The 15,452-nt window shown below is 39.8% G+C and overlaps 1 protein-coding gene across 1 annotated transcript in view; it reads right to left on the bottom strand.

The window, feature by feature from the left end:
- Positions 1-15,452, bottom strand: part of PIK3C2G (phosphatidylinositol-4-phosphate 3-kinase catalytic subunit type 2 gamma) — a 383,353-nt gene that overhangs the window by 299,952 nt on the left and 67,949 nt on the right. Inside the window, 1 exon segment of the mRNA XM_007967793.3 lies at positions 4,153-4,275. Coding sequence (XP_007965984.3) covers positions 4,153-4,275 — 123 coding nt within the window.

Below are 15,452 nucleotides of genomic sequence, written 5' to 3'. Positions count from 1 at the left end.
ATATAACAAGAATGAAAGAAATTATATAAGTTATAGTGGATAGTTACTGCCAATCTCCATTCTGTCATTTTTATTAATAAAAATAAATTCCTTTAGGATAAGAATAAGTGCTTCCCAAGTAGTTATTTATTCATTCTTTAATACCTATGAATTTTTAAAGCCAGAATAATCTCACCTTCACTGAAAATTTTTTTAACTTTTGTATAGCTACTTAAAAATCAAAGGAATAAACTTTCAGACAAAAAAGAAAAAAAAAAAGAGACAATCAGTAAGTGGAAACAGATTTTTTTTTTTAAACCAAGGAACAGGTGTCGATCTCAAGTTTTAACCACATGTTTGCCTCACTACACTATTTAAGAATGAGCAATCACTACAATTTTTCTTAAAATCATTTTATTGTATATGAAATAGTTTTGCTAAAACCAGAGTAAGCTTCTGAGAGTGAAAAATGAGAGATTTTGAAAGCTACACTTTTATTTATTTATTTACTTATTTTATTTTATTTTTTAATTTATTTTTATTTTTTGAGACAAAATCTCACTTTATTGCCCAGGCTGGAGTGCAGTGGTGCAATCTCAGCTCATTGCAAACCCTGCCTCCAGTGTTCAAGCAATTCTCCTGCCCTGACCTCCCAAGTAGCTGGGATTACAGGTGCAGGCCACCATGCCTGGCTAATTTTTGTATTTTTAGTAGAGACAGGGTTTCGCCATGTTGGCCAGGCTGGTCTCGAACTCCTGACCTCAAATGATCCACCTCCCAAAGTGCTGGGATCACAGGAGTGAGCCACTGCACCTGGCTGAAAGTTACATTGTTTAGAACTCTCCTATTAATACTGAAACAAAATGAAAACACTAAACAGTAGACCATTGCAAGTACTTTTCACTGAGTGAAATGGGGAGCTAGATCAGGATTTTTAGACAGAAGAATGGCATGCCTTGACTGATATTTTAAAGAGATGACTGTAGCTGTTGTGCAAGAACTATGAAGGTGTAAGAGAAGTAGGGAGACCATTATAAAGCTATTGTAGTATAGAGTGGAGAGATGATGGTTGTTTAGACCATTGAAGGTGATGAGAACATACTCGGGATATGTTTTGAGAAGAGTGCCATTAAGATTTTCTGAACATAGGGTCTGAAATGAGATTCAGGCTAAGGATTTTGATCTAAACAACCAGAATTAGAATTGATCATCCAGAGTGGCCATCCATGGTTTGAGTGGTTTGAAATGTAAGATCAGAAATTTAGTTACGATATATTGATTCTGTAAGTGTGGAGTTTGTGACTGATGCCTGGGTTGGTGATATAAATTTGGGAGCTGTTGACATTTAAATTGTATTTAAAGGTATACAACTATAAGAGAAAAGTGAGGGAATAATGACGCATACAACAGAGAAGAGAGTTAAGGGCTAAGATCAGAATCAGTCTGGGAGAAGAAAAGGACATGGAGAACAAATGGCCAGTGAGGTAAGAGTCAGCCATGTGGAAAGCAAATTTTAAGATGGAGGGTGAGATCAACAGTGCCAAAAGCTTCTGATAGGTCGTGTAAGATGAGGATTGAGAAACCAACATTGAATTCAGCCATGAAGTTTACTGGTGACAATTTCAGTGGAGTAGAAGTGATGAAAGCCTGATTGGAGTATGTTATAGAGCAGAGAAAAAAAAACTTGAATAAAGTGAATATAGACAGTTATTCAGAAGGTGTCACTACAAAGCAGAGAAAAGAAATGGGGTAGCTGCTGGCAGGAAGATGGAGTAGAATAGAGGTTGTTATTATTTTATTTCTTAACTTAAAACTTGAATACTATTCATGGGATGTAAATACTCTTGTCGAGATTTTATACGTTGTAAGAAAAAGTATGTAAGTCACAGTGAAATCATCAGCTTAGGAGTCACAGTGGGTCTAAATGCTAGCTCTGACACTTTCTGTTTGTGGGAACTGGTCCAAGTTAATCAGTAAGTGTCAGAACTAGCATTCAAAATCTTTTCTTTGATATTGAGTTTAGAATTATATTTTTATCTTGAATTATCTGTATGACGGCATAAGTGTGTGAGTTGAAAATAAATCTGATGTTTTAAAACAACCAGAAATTACTTTTAATTAAATGAGAAGAATAATTTTAGGGATTGAGTAGATTAACAGTTTTTTTTTTTTTTTTTTTTTTAAGACTTGCTATGTGGCCCAGGGTGGAGTGATTTCGGCTCACTGCAACCTCTGCCTCCTGGGTTCAAGCAAGTCTCCTACCTTAGCCTCCCGTGTGGCTAGGATTACAAGTGTGAGCCATCATGCCCAGCTAATTTTTATATTTTTAGTACAGATGAAGTTTCACCATGTTGGCCAGACTGGTTTCAAACTTCTGATCTCAAGTGATCCATCCGCCTCAGCCTCCCAAAGTGTTGGGATTATAGGCGTGAGCTGCCGCACCTGGCTTGGTTAATAACTTTTTAAAGGAGTCACTTGTTATACAAAATTTATTAATTTGCCCAATAACACTTATAGGACTCTTTGTCTGGTGCTGTTTTAGCTGATGGTGACTACATCAAATTTTTTTTTTTTTAATCTTTGTATCATTTGGTAGGAGCATATATAAATCTACACAAACAGTAGGTACCATAAGAGAAATTTACAAGTTACACCAAGCAAGGGAAGAAAAGATGGACAATTTTGCCCAATGATACAGGAAGGGTTTATACAGGCAGTAAAAGGTGCATCCTGAAAGATAATTACGTGTTTCCCAGATGGGCGAGTGTAACACTGTGTTCCTGATGCATGGAGGATCCCTGGCAGAGGCCTGACTTCTCAGTTCATAGTTAGGGTAAGTAGATCAGATGCAAAGAATGACTCGTGGACAGTCAAGGGATAGTTAGGGTAAGTAGATAAGATGCCAGTGACTGGTGGGTAGCAAGAACGGGGAATGGGGTTAATTCTAGAGGTAAAGATGCAGATATAGGTAGGGGCCACACCACAAAAGGCCTTGTGTGCTTTGCTAAATAATTTGTACTTTGCCTTATAAGAATTGGAGAGCTACTGAAAAATTTTACAAGCAGAGTTGATTCTATGAAAGAAAAAGGGATATTATTATTGAATGTCAGGTCTTTGGTCAAAGGAATAAAGAATCTTACCCAAAGAAGGGGAGATAGAGATTGTCATGGTCCTATAAGAGGGCAGATTTAGCTTGGAATGGGAGCGGCCATGAAGTATGTGAGAATTGAAGGTCACGTGCCATGTTTTAGGATACAGTCTCCATTGATTGTGGTAAGAGTAAGAGTAGAATAGATGGTGAGATCTAACATTATCCTCTTCTACAAATTCTGACACGTATTTATTAATGGAAAAGCATCATACTGGGAGTCAAATTATCTTCTAAGAAAGCCAGATCATCTGAAAGAGCTGAGGAGAAATAGGCTGGGGAATTTTCTTCTGCTTGAGGTGGGAAGAATATTGATCTAAGTGAAGCAATAGAGACTGCAGGGAAATGACTGGCAGATCAGTGAGGAAATGCAGCAGTAACCATGGAAAAGCTGTGAATGAGGCTGATGAGCCATCTGGGGATCTGAGTAAAGGGAGGGTTTAAGTTGGGTGCAGAGAGCAAAAAAGTGGAGAAAGACAGTGATAATGTTAGGAAGGTACTTTATCTTCTTGATTTAACAAATCTTTACAGAAGAAGGAAATGGGAGCCAGTCACCCCAAATTAAGCTTACACATATATAGATGTTTATTGTCAAAAAACTTGATAGTTTAAATAAATTTGTACTTCAGTATATGTGAGAAAATTGACAAAATGGAGATTACCCACATTATCAGGAGGGCTATCTTTTCTTTGTTATACCTGGACTCCCTCCACTCCTGCCTCAAAGAGAGCGTATTTCTGATATGCACAGTGTATGAATGATTCATAAGTCTTCTTTTTTCAATTTCCCTTTTTTTCTCAGTTCAATAATGTGAATTGGACACTTGTGTAGGTTTCTAAATGGACTTCTAATCTGCTGAATTGAACAGTCAGTTATCTATTATCCCTAGCATATTTATCATACCACTGAATCAAATCAACTGGCAGCATATTTTTTATTCACATCCTTTGCTTTATAAAAAAAACGGGGAAAAAGCTGACCTTTATTAGATAAATAATCCAGACAGAGTAAAGATTAAACTTACGTTTCATTCCAATTGACCAAGAAAAAAAATAACTTCTTGACTGGAATATTTCTGTAGTTTCTCACTTGGCACAGCTTCTTTCCAGCATATGTAAGCCAACAGGTAAAAGAAAATGCTTTGTAGCTAAAAAGAAACAACATCAATTCAATATGCTTAGCAGTTTAAAGAAACCAGCTTTCTATATGGGTCAATTATTTTTGTAGTCAAAAGTCAAATGATAAACTGATGTTTGCTTGCATAAAGCATGCTTTAAAAATTGCTTTAAGAATTTATGCTGGGTATGTCAACAAGACTGTGGAATAGGAGGCCCTAAGACCTTCCTTTATTCATGGAGAGCAAAATTCAACAATATGCTGACTGATTCCTTTTGTAAGAAATCCAGAAACCAGTTAAGAGGCTCCTGTACCCCAGGTGAATTCAAAACCAGCCACGTCAAAGTTGGTAGAAAAATTTGTGGCACTCACCAGAGCCTCTTCGCTGGCACAGGGTGGCATGATCAGAAAGAAACTCTCAACTTCTGGCTTCCCATCAAGGAGGGAAAGAGAATATGGGAACATACATCTAACATTTAGACTTAGTACCATCAAGGCTACCCAAGGAACTAGCTTTTGTCTTTCCTGGATATAAATGCTGACAGGAAATGTCACCAGTTTAGGGGCCACTGAAAACAAAGATGGTGGTTTTTAGTAGCACGTACTTGCTATTGCTTCTCTCCATAACTCAGTATAGAATGATTTTTTTAAAAACTGCAATTTATGGCTTCTCCTTGGGTAGGAAAAGAGTTGATTCGTGTGTCCATCATTCCAGTTTTGGGGCTACTATCAGAAGGACTAGTTTCTGTCTTGTCTGTCTTGGAGCACTGACAGGACCCTGCATACCCTAGAGGCCTGGAGACTGTTGAGAACAAAAAAATGTTGGGCGGCTTCTTATGTTCCAGATGTCCTCTGATACATTGGACAAAGCCTATATACCTTGTCAGCCTCTCCCTGGTCAGGGAAAATGATGGGGAATAAAGGAGCATATGTCCAACACTCCGGCTTTTAAAGAATTTGCCTGAGGGACTGGTTTCTGTCTTATCCAACTAGAAGCACTGATGGGATGCAGCATACTTTAGAAGCACAGTACTGAAAACAAAATAATCTGATCACCTCTCAGAAATTCCAGAGAACCTGCAGTACCACAGACAGACACCAGAAAAAGCAAGAAAACATGAGCTTCACGAGACAGAAACCAGCAAAATCCCTCTAATTGCGAATTTATAAGTACAAGCAGAGTGAAGATGCACTCATATAAAAAGTTTGGAAGGCACCCAGAATCTCTAGCCAGGCTTATTTTTGAAGCTTTTTTTTTTTCTTTTTTCAGTGTAAAGCCAGACCATAAAGACTGAGAGAGTTAGCTGTTTTTTTCAAATGCACAGGTCTCAACACAAGGTCATAAGGCACACAGAGAAACAGGGAATCATGACCTAGCCAAGGAAACAAAGGAACAAAACAAACCAATTCTAAGAAAATAAAGATATATAAATTACATGACAAATAATTCAAAATAACCATCATAAAGATACTCAATGAAAAATTATGGATGAATAAAATGAGAATACCAACAAAGATATAGAAAATATTATAAAAATAACCAAATAGAAATTTTGGAGCTAAAGGATACAATAACTGAGTTGAAAAATATACTAAAGAGATTCTGAGGCAGACTTCATAAAGCAGAGGAGATAATCAGTCAACTTGAAGACAGGTTATTTGAAATTATCCAGCCAGAGAAGCCAAAAATGAAAACAACAACAACAACAACAACAAAAAACCCACAATGAACTGAAGAAAGCCAAAGGGAATAATGGGCACCATCAAGCAGGCCAATATATCAATGTATCATTATGGGATTTTCAGAAAGAGAAAAAAGAAAAAAAAAGAGGGAGGAAAGCTCATTTGAAAAAGTAGTGGTCAAAAACTTCCTAAATTTGGGGAAGAAAATGAACATCCAGATTCAGGAAGCCCACTGGATGCCAACTATGAAGAACTCCAAAAAGAACCCCAAAAAGACCCCACAGGGACATATTAGAATCAAATTATAAAAAGTCAAAGAAAAAAGACAATTTCACAAGCAGCTAGAGAAGGTGACTAATCATGTATAAGGGAACATTCATAAGCTTATTAGTGTATTTTACAGCAGAAACTTTGTAAGCCAGAAGGGAGAGAAATAATATATTCAATATGCTGAAAGAAAAACAAAACTGTCATTAAAGAATACTATATTTGATAAAACCATCCTTTAAAAATGATGAAAGAGAAATACTTTATGAGATGGATAAAAGCTGAGGGAGTTCCTCACTATAAGGCCTGCTTTATAAGAAATGCTAAACACTGTCCTTCAAATTGAAGTGAAACAATGCTATAGAGAAACACAAAAGCATCTAAAAATATAAAACTCACTGGAAAAGGTAAATATATAGACAAATACGCAATACTGTAATGGTGCTAAATAAATTACTTTTAACTCTGGTATAGCATTTAAAAGATAAAAGTACAAAAATAGCTACAACAATATATTAATGGAGATGCAATATAAAAAGATGTAGTTTGTAACATCAATAACATAAAGTGTGGTGGGAGGAGAAATAAAAGCACAGAGTTTTCAGATATGATTGAATTTAAGTTAACAGCTTAAAGAAGGTTGTTATAAATACAAGATATTTTGTATTAGACTCACGGTGAACACAAAATGAAACCTGTGGAAGATACACAAAAAATAAACCAGAAAAAAATCAAAACATGTCACAACCAAAAAAATCCAAGCAAGTCATTACCATAAAAAAAAAAAAAATTCTATGAACTCTATGAACACTAAAAAACACAACCAGAGAGGCAAAGACAAAGAAGCTACAAGACAGAAAACAATTGACAAAGTGGTAATAGTATAAGTCCTTCACTATCAATTACTTTAAAAGCAAATAGATTAAATTCCCCAATCAAAAGACATTATCCATTTAACCAACAGCATGGCTAAATGGACAAAAAGTATGTAAGATCCAACTAGATGCTACTCACAAAAGCCTCAATTTAGATTTAAGGACACAAATAGGTAAAAAATGAAAGGATAAAATAGCTATTCTATGCAAATAGTAACCAAGGGGAGCAGTGGTGGCTACACTTACACCACGAAAGCCAAGTGTAAGTAAAAAACTGTAACAAGAAAAAAAGAAGGAAATTATATAATGACAAAAAGGTAAATTGACCAGGAAGATACAAGAATTTTAAATATATCCGCACCCAACATCAGAACACCCAATATATAAAGCAATATCTGAACCCAACATATAATGCATTGACAGAGCTGAAGGAACAGACAGCAATACAATAATACTAGACATCATAACCCACTTTTAATAAGTAGAACATCCAGATAGAAGGTAAGAACAGAGGATTAGAACAACACTATAGACCAAATGGACCTAACAGATATATACAGAACATTCTACTCAGCAGGAGCAGAATACATATTCTTCTGAAGCAAACAGGAAACACCCTCCAGGCTAGATGACATATTAGGTCACAAAACAAATCTCAACAAATTTAAGAAAATTGAAATAATATCAACTAGCTTTTCTGACCACAAGAGAATGAAATTCAAAATCAATAGCAGAAAGAAATCTGGAAAATTCACAAATAGGTGGAAATTAAACGACACACTCTGGCAAAACCAACGGTTCAAAGAAGAAATCAAAAGGGCAATTACAAAACATCTCAGAATTGGCAGTGCTTACAGCCTCAGCTTGAGGAGAGTATCCTGCCCAGGTGCAGTGGCTGCCATTGAGATCCACCTGAGATCTTTTGCCTCCAGCCTTTCAGCACTCCCAGGCTGCAGCTCCTGCACCTGTTCAGCTTGCTCACTCGCCCTACCTTCCCTGTAGCCTGCTGCACCATGGAGTTGCCATTAGTGGCACCAGTGGCAGTTGAGCTGGTCTGCAGCAGCAGGTACCAACATTTATAGAATGAGGAAGAGCCTGAGGAACCTGAGAAGGCTTCAGGTGAGGTTCCTCCATCTTATGGCATCAACTCTGCAGAGAGTATGATGTATTTGACTACAATGATGAGTCTAATTTTCCAAAGCCCCCGTTTTACAATGTGGTTGTAAACATTACCAATTTATAATCAAGTCATGAGAATCAAGGCTGAAGCTATTTCTTTGGTTCCTGGAAGAGATGAGGATTTTGTGGGACAGGATGATTTTGATGATGATGACCAGCTGAGGATAGGATTTTTTTTTTTTTTTTTTTTTTTTGGTTAACTTTTTCCTGGCATTCTTCTTAACTGGATTAAGTTTTTCCCTGTCTTTTTGCCTGACTGCTTCAGTGGCAGGAAGGTATGACACTATTTCAGAATTTGGTCTCTTTCTAATTAAGTGGGTCCTGAGAGTCAGATTTCTAACCTGTTTTCCTTGATACGTTCATGGTCAGCACTGCTGCTGTGAGATGAACCAAATGCTGAGTTAAGATGCCCTATCCAATGTGATGATCATAAATTATTAGACATCTTGGGGTAAGAATGATCTCAAATTATCCTTACATTTTAAATGGATAAGAATCCCAGTTTGCTGGCATAAAGCCAAGTGTGGGATGCAAGTGCCTAGCGGACCACTTCTGGTAAGCAGAACTGGCAAATGTTAGTTTGGTAAAGAAACTAAACCTAACGTTAGCAGAAGAAAAGACATAATAAATATGAAAGCAGAAAAAAATGGGATACAGAATATTAAAAATAGAACTACCATATAATCTAGCAATCCTACTTCTGGGTGTTTATCCAAAAGAACTGAATTAAGATCTTGAAGAGCTATCTGAACTCCCATGTTCGTTTCAACATTGTTCATAGTAGCCATGATGTAGAAAGAATCTAAATGTCCACCAATGGGTGAATAAAGAGAACATGGTATATACATACAATGATATAGTATTCACTCTTGACAAAGAAGAAAATCCTGTCATACTACAACATGGATGAATATTAAGGACATCATGCTAAATGAAATAAGCCAATCACAGAAAGCCAAATACTAAATATACCACTTCATGAAAGCAAAAAGTAGAATGTTGTTTACCAGGGACTTGGGGATAGAAAAGGATAGATAAATGAAATTAGCCAATCACAGAGAGACAAATACTGAATATACCACTTCATGAAAGCGAAAAGTAGAATGTTGGTTACTAGGGACTTGGGGATAGAAAAGGAAAGGGTAGAGGAGTAATGGGTACAGAATTTTAGCCATGCAAGATGAAAAAGGTCTACAGATCTCCCATACAACAATGCACATGTAGTTAACATTACTGTACTTTACAATTAAACTTTTTTAGTAGGGTAGGTTTCATATTATATATTTTTACCACAATTTTTAAAAGGCTGAAAAAGAAGAAACAATATACTAATGTTCTGGTCAACATAAATTATTTAGGACTAGATTTTTGTATAAACCTCTAATGTGAAATTCAGTATTGGAGCCAAAGTTTCTAACAATACTTATTCACTTTGCAATTTTAAATTGAAGGAGAATTTATGTGCATTAGATTTTTAAACATTTAATGAATTTGTAGGATAACTAACAACAGTGCTAATATTTCATGGCAGTTCTGGAAAGTACATACTGTGTTTGAATATTTTTAACTTAAATGTAAAAGATGTTTGTACACAATATCTGATGAGCTTTCCAACATTAAACACACACACACCTCCTGACAAAACTATGAAATCTTGTAAAAAATAAGTAAAAGCAACATTAATTTAAAATATATATATGCATATATATAATAGAAATTCTCTGCAAGTAGCATATTTTCCCACCTAATATCTAAACAGCAAACAGGTCTTTTAAAACAAAATGTTCTTAACATTTTGTGATATATTTTTTTAGTTTTTATAGCTGTTATAACTTGATCTTTTATATGTATCATTGCCTAACAATTTAAAGTGATAATTAGAATGAAAGAGTTTGGTAGTGATACTGACAGGAGGGAGGGAAATACTAGACAGAAAAGGGCGGGGTCGCTGGCAAAGCCTCACCTTCAAGCCTGGACCTGAAGCCCAAAGTGAGAACATGCCTTCCTGTTTTCCCGCTCGAATGTTCCTTTTTGTCCCACCCCACCCCCCATCCTATAACCATAAATACCCCAGGCTCCACTGACAGAGGGGAAGCAGAGAAAGAAAGAAGAGAAAAAGCAGCCTGAGGTCAGCAAGAAGTAGCTTGACTTCAGAGGGGTAGCTTGACAGCAGGACCTTTCAGAAGATTTCGACCAGGGACAGCCAAACTCCAGGGCAAGACCACCTTCCCACTCCATCCGCTTTCCAGCTCTCCATCTCACTGAGAGCCACTTTCATTGGCAGTGAAATCCCCCACATTTACCATCTTCAATTTGTTCGTGTGACCTGATTCTTCCTGGACACCAAACAAGAGCTCAGGATACAGAGGGCTGTCACACTGAGCTGTTAAACATTTAAGCTGTCTGTGGATGGCAAAGCTAAAAGTGTACTGTAACACATGCCCTCTGGGGTGCCAGGGATTGCAGGTACCCCCCCAGATGCTGCCACAGGGCCACATGAAGTTCATTCCTGTCAGCACCCAGAAGCACTTGTCCTGGCCCCTACACCCAATCACTGGCATACTCCCCTTCCTGTGAGGCACTGAGAGCTATGGATTAAGTAAATGAGCCATCCCCTTCATGAATCTTGTGAAGGGATCAAGGGAACTGTCCTGTTTCATCTGGGGATTTGCCCAGGATACTTCAGAAGGTAAGCAAAATGTGGATTTGTCTCTCCTTGTCCTCAGACTTTCCTCTGAGCTATGCCATTTGCAGGGGATAGGATGCAGCCCTGCCATCTCTCTCTTTCTTTTGGGTAAAAGGAATGTTGGCTCTGTTTCCCTTCATGGAGGTCTAGTTGTCATGTAGGACTGGAATAAAGTCCTGGGGAAACCGAAGGCCTCTTGCCAAGGCCACTCCTCAGTATTGCCAGAAGGCCACAAGACTGGACCTGTTCCCCAAGTGTCTGTCAAGGCATCAGCCAAGACCCCCAAAGTTTTCTTTTGATATCTTTCCTTCCTTCTTTTATGGTTTGAAATGGCTCCTAGGTCTTCTTATATAATGTTAAGGGTTCTACTACAAGCTGCAGCAATGATACTAGGCAGAATGTATGTTTAGTCCAGCCATCAGATGTGCAACTCAGAACAATACGATTTCCATATGTTCTTAGAGGTGTGACCTCAAACCCCAGTGGCCACACATGTGTGAATGGGATGGGCAGATAAATGGCGGTTCCCTTCTCATCCCCTCCCCTCCAGGCTTGGGTGCCTGGGCATGTCCGTAGCATGCATGCGCTGTGCCCAATAGCCAAGTGGGTGGTGGGAATCAGCTGTGCATGCTGCCCAGGCCCTAGGGTAGTCTTTGGGGCCAGGGACCCCATGCAGTCGGCTGGCCAGTGCTCTCTGCATGCCGTCCCCTCCTGCCACAAGCCCATAGACTCTTTCCTCCCCTGGCCAAGGAGTTCAGCCCGGTTGGAACTGGGAGAGGCATACAATGATTAAAGGAACCTATTTGTAGAGAGCAAGAGGTTCTTTCCCTGGACCACCCCCATTTGCCCTTTAAACTGTTTTTGTTCTTTTTTCTTTTCTAAGTGAGAGGTTTGTTTTCCTACCTCAGCACTCTGCTTACAATAGGGAGGCAACAGAAGAGTGAGCCCTGCTGGCTGATAACAGCAAATTTGGCAGGACCCATTTGGGACTTAATCTAAATGGACCCTGAAATACTTTTTTGTCCCCAACTTGATTCCAAACTTCAGGTTGAGGCCCTAGGAAGGAAAAGAAGATCTGAGGGATCCAAGCAAGGAAACAGGCACAATGTAAATGGGCAGGACCAATTCCTGCTAATTAAGCCTCCATGTCATGGCAGGATGCCATGCTCCATGGCACAGATAAGGACCGGGAAACCCAAAGGTTGCTGACAGTAGGGGGAATGGAGGCATAGGCATAAGTGAACGCGGATAATTCCTATTCTCTAGGACCTCCCTGCTTCATGGGTGCAGGCTGCAATGGCACCTGCGGGTGGTATCCATCTAAGGTCACCAGGACTTGAGGATAAGAAGACAGAAGAGAAAGGGGCAGTGCCTGCTTCCCCTTCCTCACACCTGAGTTTTTGCTGAAAGAAGGAAGGGAAATGAGGGGATGCTTATTTTCTTGTCTTTCAGAATGGGTAACCAACTATCTTCACCATCACGAGTTTATACTCTTCTAGAGTGCATCCTGAATCACTGGGACTCTTTGACCCTCAGAATCTGGAGGAAAAATGCCTATTAGCCATTTGCACAAAGGTTTGGTCAAATTATGAGGACTGGCTTGGTCTCAGGAAGGAACCATTCATTTCGATACCATCTGGCAGTTGGAACTTTTCTGTAAATGCAAGGACAAATTGTCTGAGACCCCATATGCACAGGCTTTCTTTACCTTGCAGGGCAATCCAGACCTTTGCCAACAGTGTGGAATTGATCCACCCCTCCTATTGGCCATCTCAGGAGAGGCTGCAAGGGGCAATCTCAGGGAACTAAAGAAACAAACCCCAGAGGCACCTCCGGCAGGGGAGCCAGCTCCCTTCGGCCCTGCTCCTCTGGGTTCTCCCCATCCTCTCTCCTGCTTGCCCCCTCCTAGAAATACTCACCCTGGACAAGCCCCAGTCTTACTTTTGCCCCTTCCACAAATGCCTGTTGAATTTGGCCCCAGTAAGGTCCAGGTTCCCTTCTACCTCCAGGACTTAAGGCAAACTAAGGGAGATCTTGGCAAGTTTTCAGATGACCCTGACAGATATATAGAGGCTTTCCAGAATTTGACCCAAGTACTTGAACTCTCCTAGAAGGGAGTTTTGTTACTTTTAAATCAAACCCTGACTAACACTGAGAAGCAGACTGCTCTGCAAGTGACAGAGTGATTTGGTTATGAGCTTTATATCACATATATGATCAGGGAAGGTGCCAAACTTTATCCAAATGAAAGAGGTGCAGACCAATGGATGACCCTGGAATGGATCTCAATGATGAGATGGGAGAATGGAAGAAGAGACACTTTCAGGTGTGCATAATGGAAGATTTAGGTAGGACTTGCACCAAGCCTCTCAACTATATCGAGCTATTTATGGTAGACCAGGGATTTGATGAGAATCCCATTGCCTTTCTGGAAAGGCTAAGAGAGGCCTTGGTAAAGCACACATCTCCATCTTCTGATTCTGGTGAGGGAAAAAGAACCATAAAGGATACATTTATTATACTCAGGATGCCTCTGATATAAGGAGGAAGCTGCAGAAACAGGCCCTGGGAACAGATAGTACTTTAGAGGACCTCCCGAAAGTGGCCAACTCAGTTTTTACAGTAGAGATGGGGGGACACAAGAAAGAGGCAGAAGTTTTAATGGCCACCATGCAAACCTACAAACTCCAGAATTCTCAAGGTGTACCTGTTGACTGCTACAGATGTGGCAAGAATAGTTATCCCTCTTATAAAGTTTAACTGCTCCCATACAAGGTTTAATTTCTTTCACCAAAGTGAAACAGCTTGGGGTACAATGTTGTCAGCATATTTCATTTCTTATTTCTGTAATCTTTGGCACTAGATCTTTTCCTTGTATAATACACATATTTGATTCATGCATACTTAACCTTGTAAAAGTTTTTTTTTTTTTTTTTTTTTTTTTTTTCTTGTTTGCCTAGAGGCCATCAAACTCTGAATGGTCAGGCAACTGGAGCCTTGGACAATGACTCCCTTTAGTCAGGGACCCTCAGGTAGACCTTAGGGAGGAATCTGACTGCCGTTTTCCCCAAAAACGATGCCCCCTGTCAGCAGGAAGTAGCTAAGATTGGTCATCTTCCATGTTCTAACGGCACTAAGATGTGCCTCTTCAGAGGGGGAAAGTGATATGGACAGAAGGCAGGAAAATACCAGGCTGAAAAGGGTAGGGTCCCTGGTGAAGCCCTCACACCTGGACCTGCGGCCCAAAGTGAGAACATGCATTCCTGTTTTCCTACATGAATGTTGCTTTTTAGCCTGTCCCACCCACCATCCTATACCCATAGAAACCCCAGGCTCCGTTGGCAGAGGGGTGGCAAAGCAGCCGAGCGGTGGAGTGGCAGAATGGCAGAGCAGCAGAATGGCAGAGAAGGTAAGAAGAGAAGTAGCACTCTGACATCAGAAAGATGCAGCTTGACTTCAGGGGGGTGGCTTGATGGCAGGACCTCAGAGAAGAGTTTGGCCAGGGATGGCTGAACTCCAGAAGAAGACGACCACCTCCCCAGTCCATCCCCTTTCTAGCTCTCCATCCTGCTGAGACCCACTTCCATTAGCAATAAAATCTCCTGCATTTACCATCTTCGATTTGTTCATGTGACCTGATTCTTCCTTGATGCCGAACAAGAGCTCGGGATGCAGAGGGCTGTCACACTGAGCTGTTAAACACTTAAGTCATCTGCAGATGGCAAAGCCAAAAGAGCACTGTAACAGATGCCTTCTGGGGCTCCAGGGATTTTGAGTACCCCTCCCAGACACTGCCATGGGGCTACACAGAGTTCTACTCCTGCCAGCACCCAGAAGCACTTGTCCTGGCCCCTGCACCCACTCACCTGTGTGTTCCCCTCTCCCATGAGGGGTTGAGAGCTGTAGGCTGACTAAACAAGCCAACCCCTTCATGAGTCCTTTAAAAGGGTCATGGGAACCATCCTGTTTCAGTATCAACTCTAGTAACCAGTTAAGGATCAAGTACACTGAAGTATACTCACTTCTGCTGTGGTAAACAGAAGGGACTTTAGAGTAGAAAGAGGACATCTGGAGTTCTCGTAGATTAGTTCTAGAACTGTAATTTCTTCATCTGCAAAATGGGTGTGATAGTGTTCTTGTGTCACTGGTGTGAGGATTAAATAAAACAGAGCTGGTCCTCTGTATCCCTAGGTTATGCATTCACAGATTCAACCAACCACAGGTCAAAAATATCTTTGGAATGACGATAAAAATAAAACAAAGGGATATGTTGTGAGAAATGCATCATTAGGTGATTTCATTGTTATGTGAACATCCCAGAGTGTACTTACACAAACCTAGATGTCTCAGCCTACTACATATCTAGGGTATATGGGATAGCCTATTGCTCAAAGTCTACAAACCTGTACAGTATGTTACTGTCCTAAAGACTACAGGTGGTTATAACACTATATTGCCTCACAACACATTTCTCAGAACATAATTCCCCAAGTCATAAGCTATGCATGAGTGTATTCA

The sequence above is a fragment of the Chlorocebus sabaeus genome, chromosome 11 (genome assembly GCF_047675955.1).
Source record: "Chlorocebus sabaeus isolate Y175 chromosome 11, mChlSab1.0.hap1, whole genome shotgun sequence".
Taxonomy (NCBI): domain Eukaryota; kingdom Metazoa; phylum Chordata; class Mammalia; order Primates; family Cercopithecidae; genus Chlorocebus; species Chlorocebus sabaeus.
This window is presented reverse-complemented; position numbering and strand designations above follow the sequence as displayed.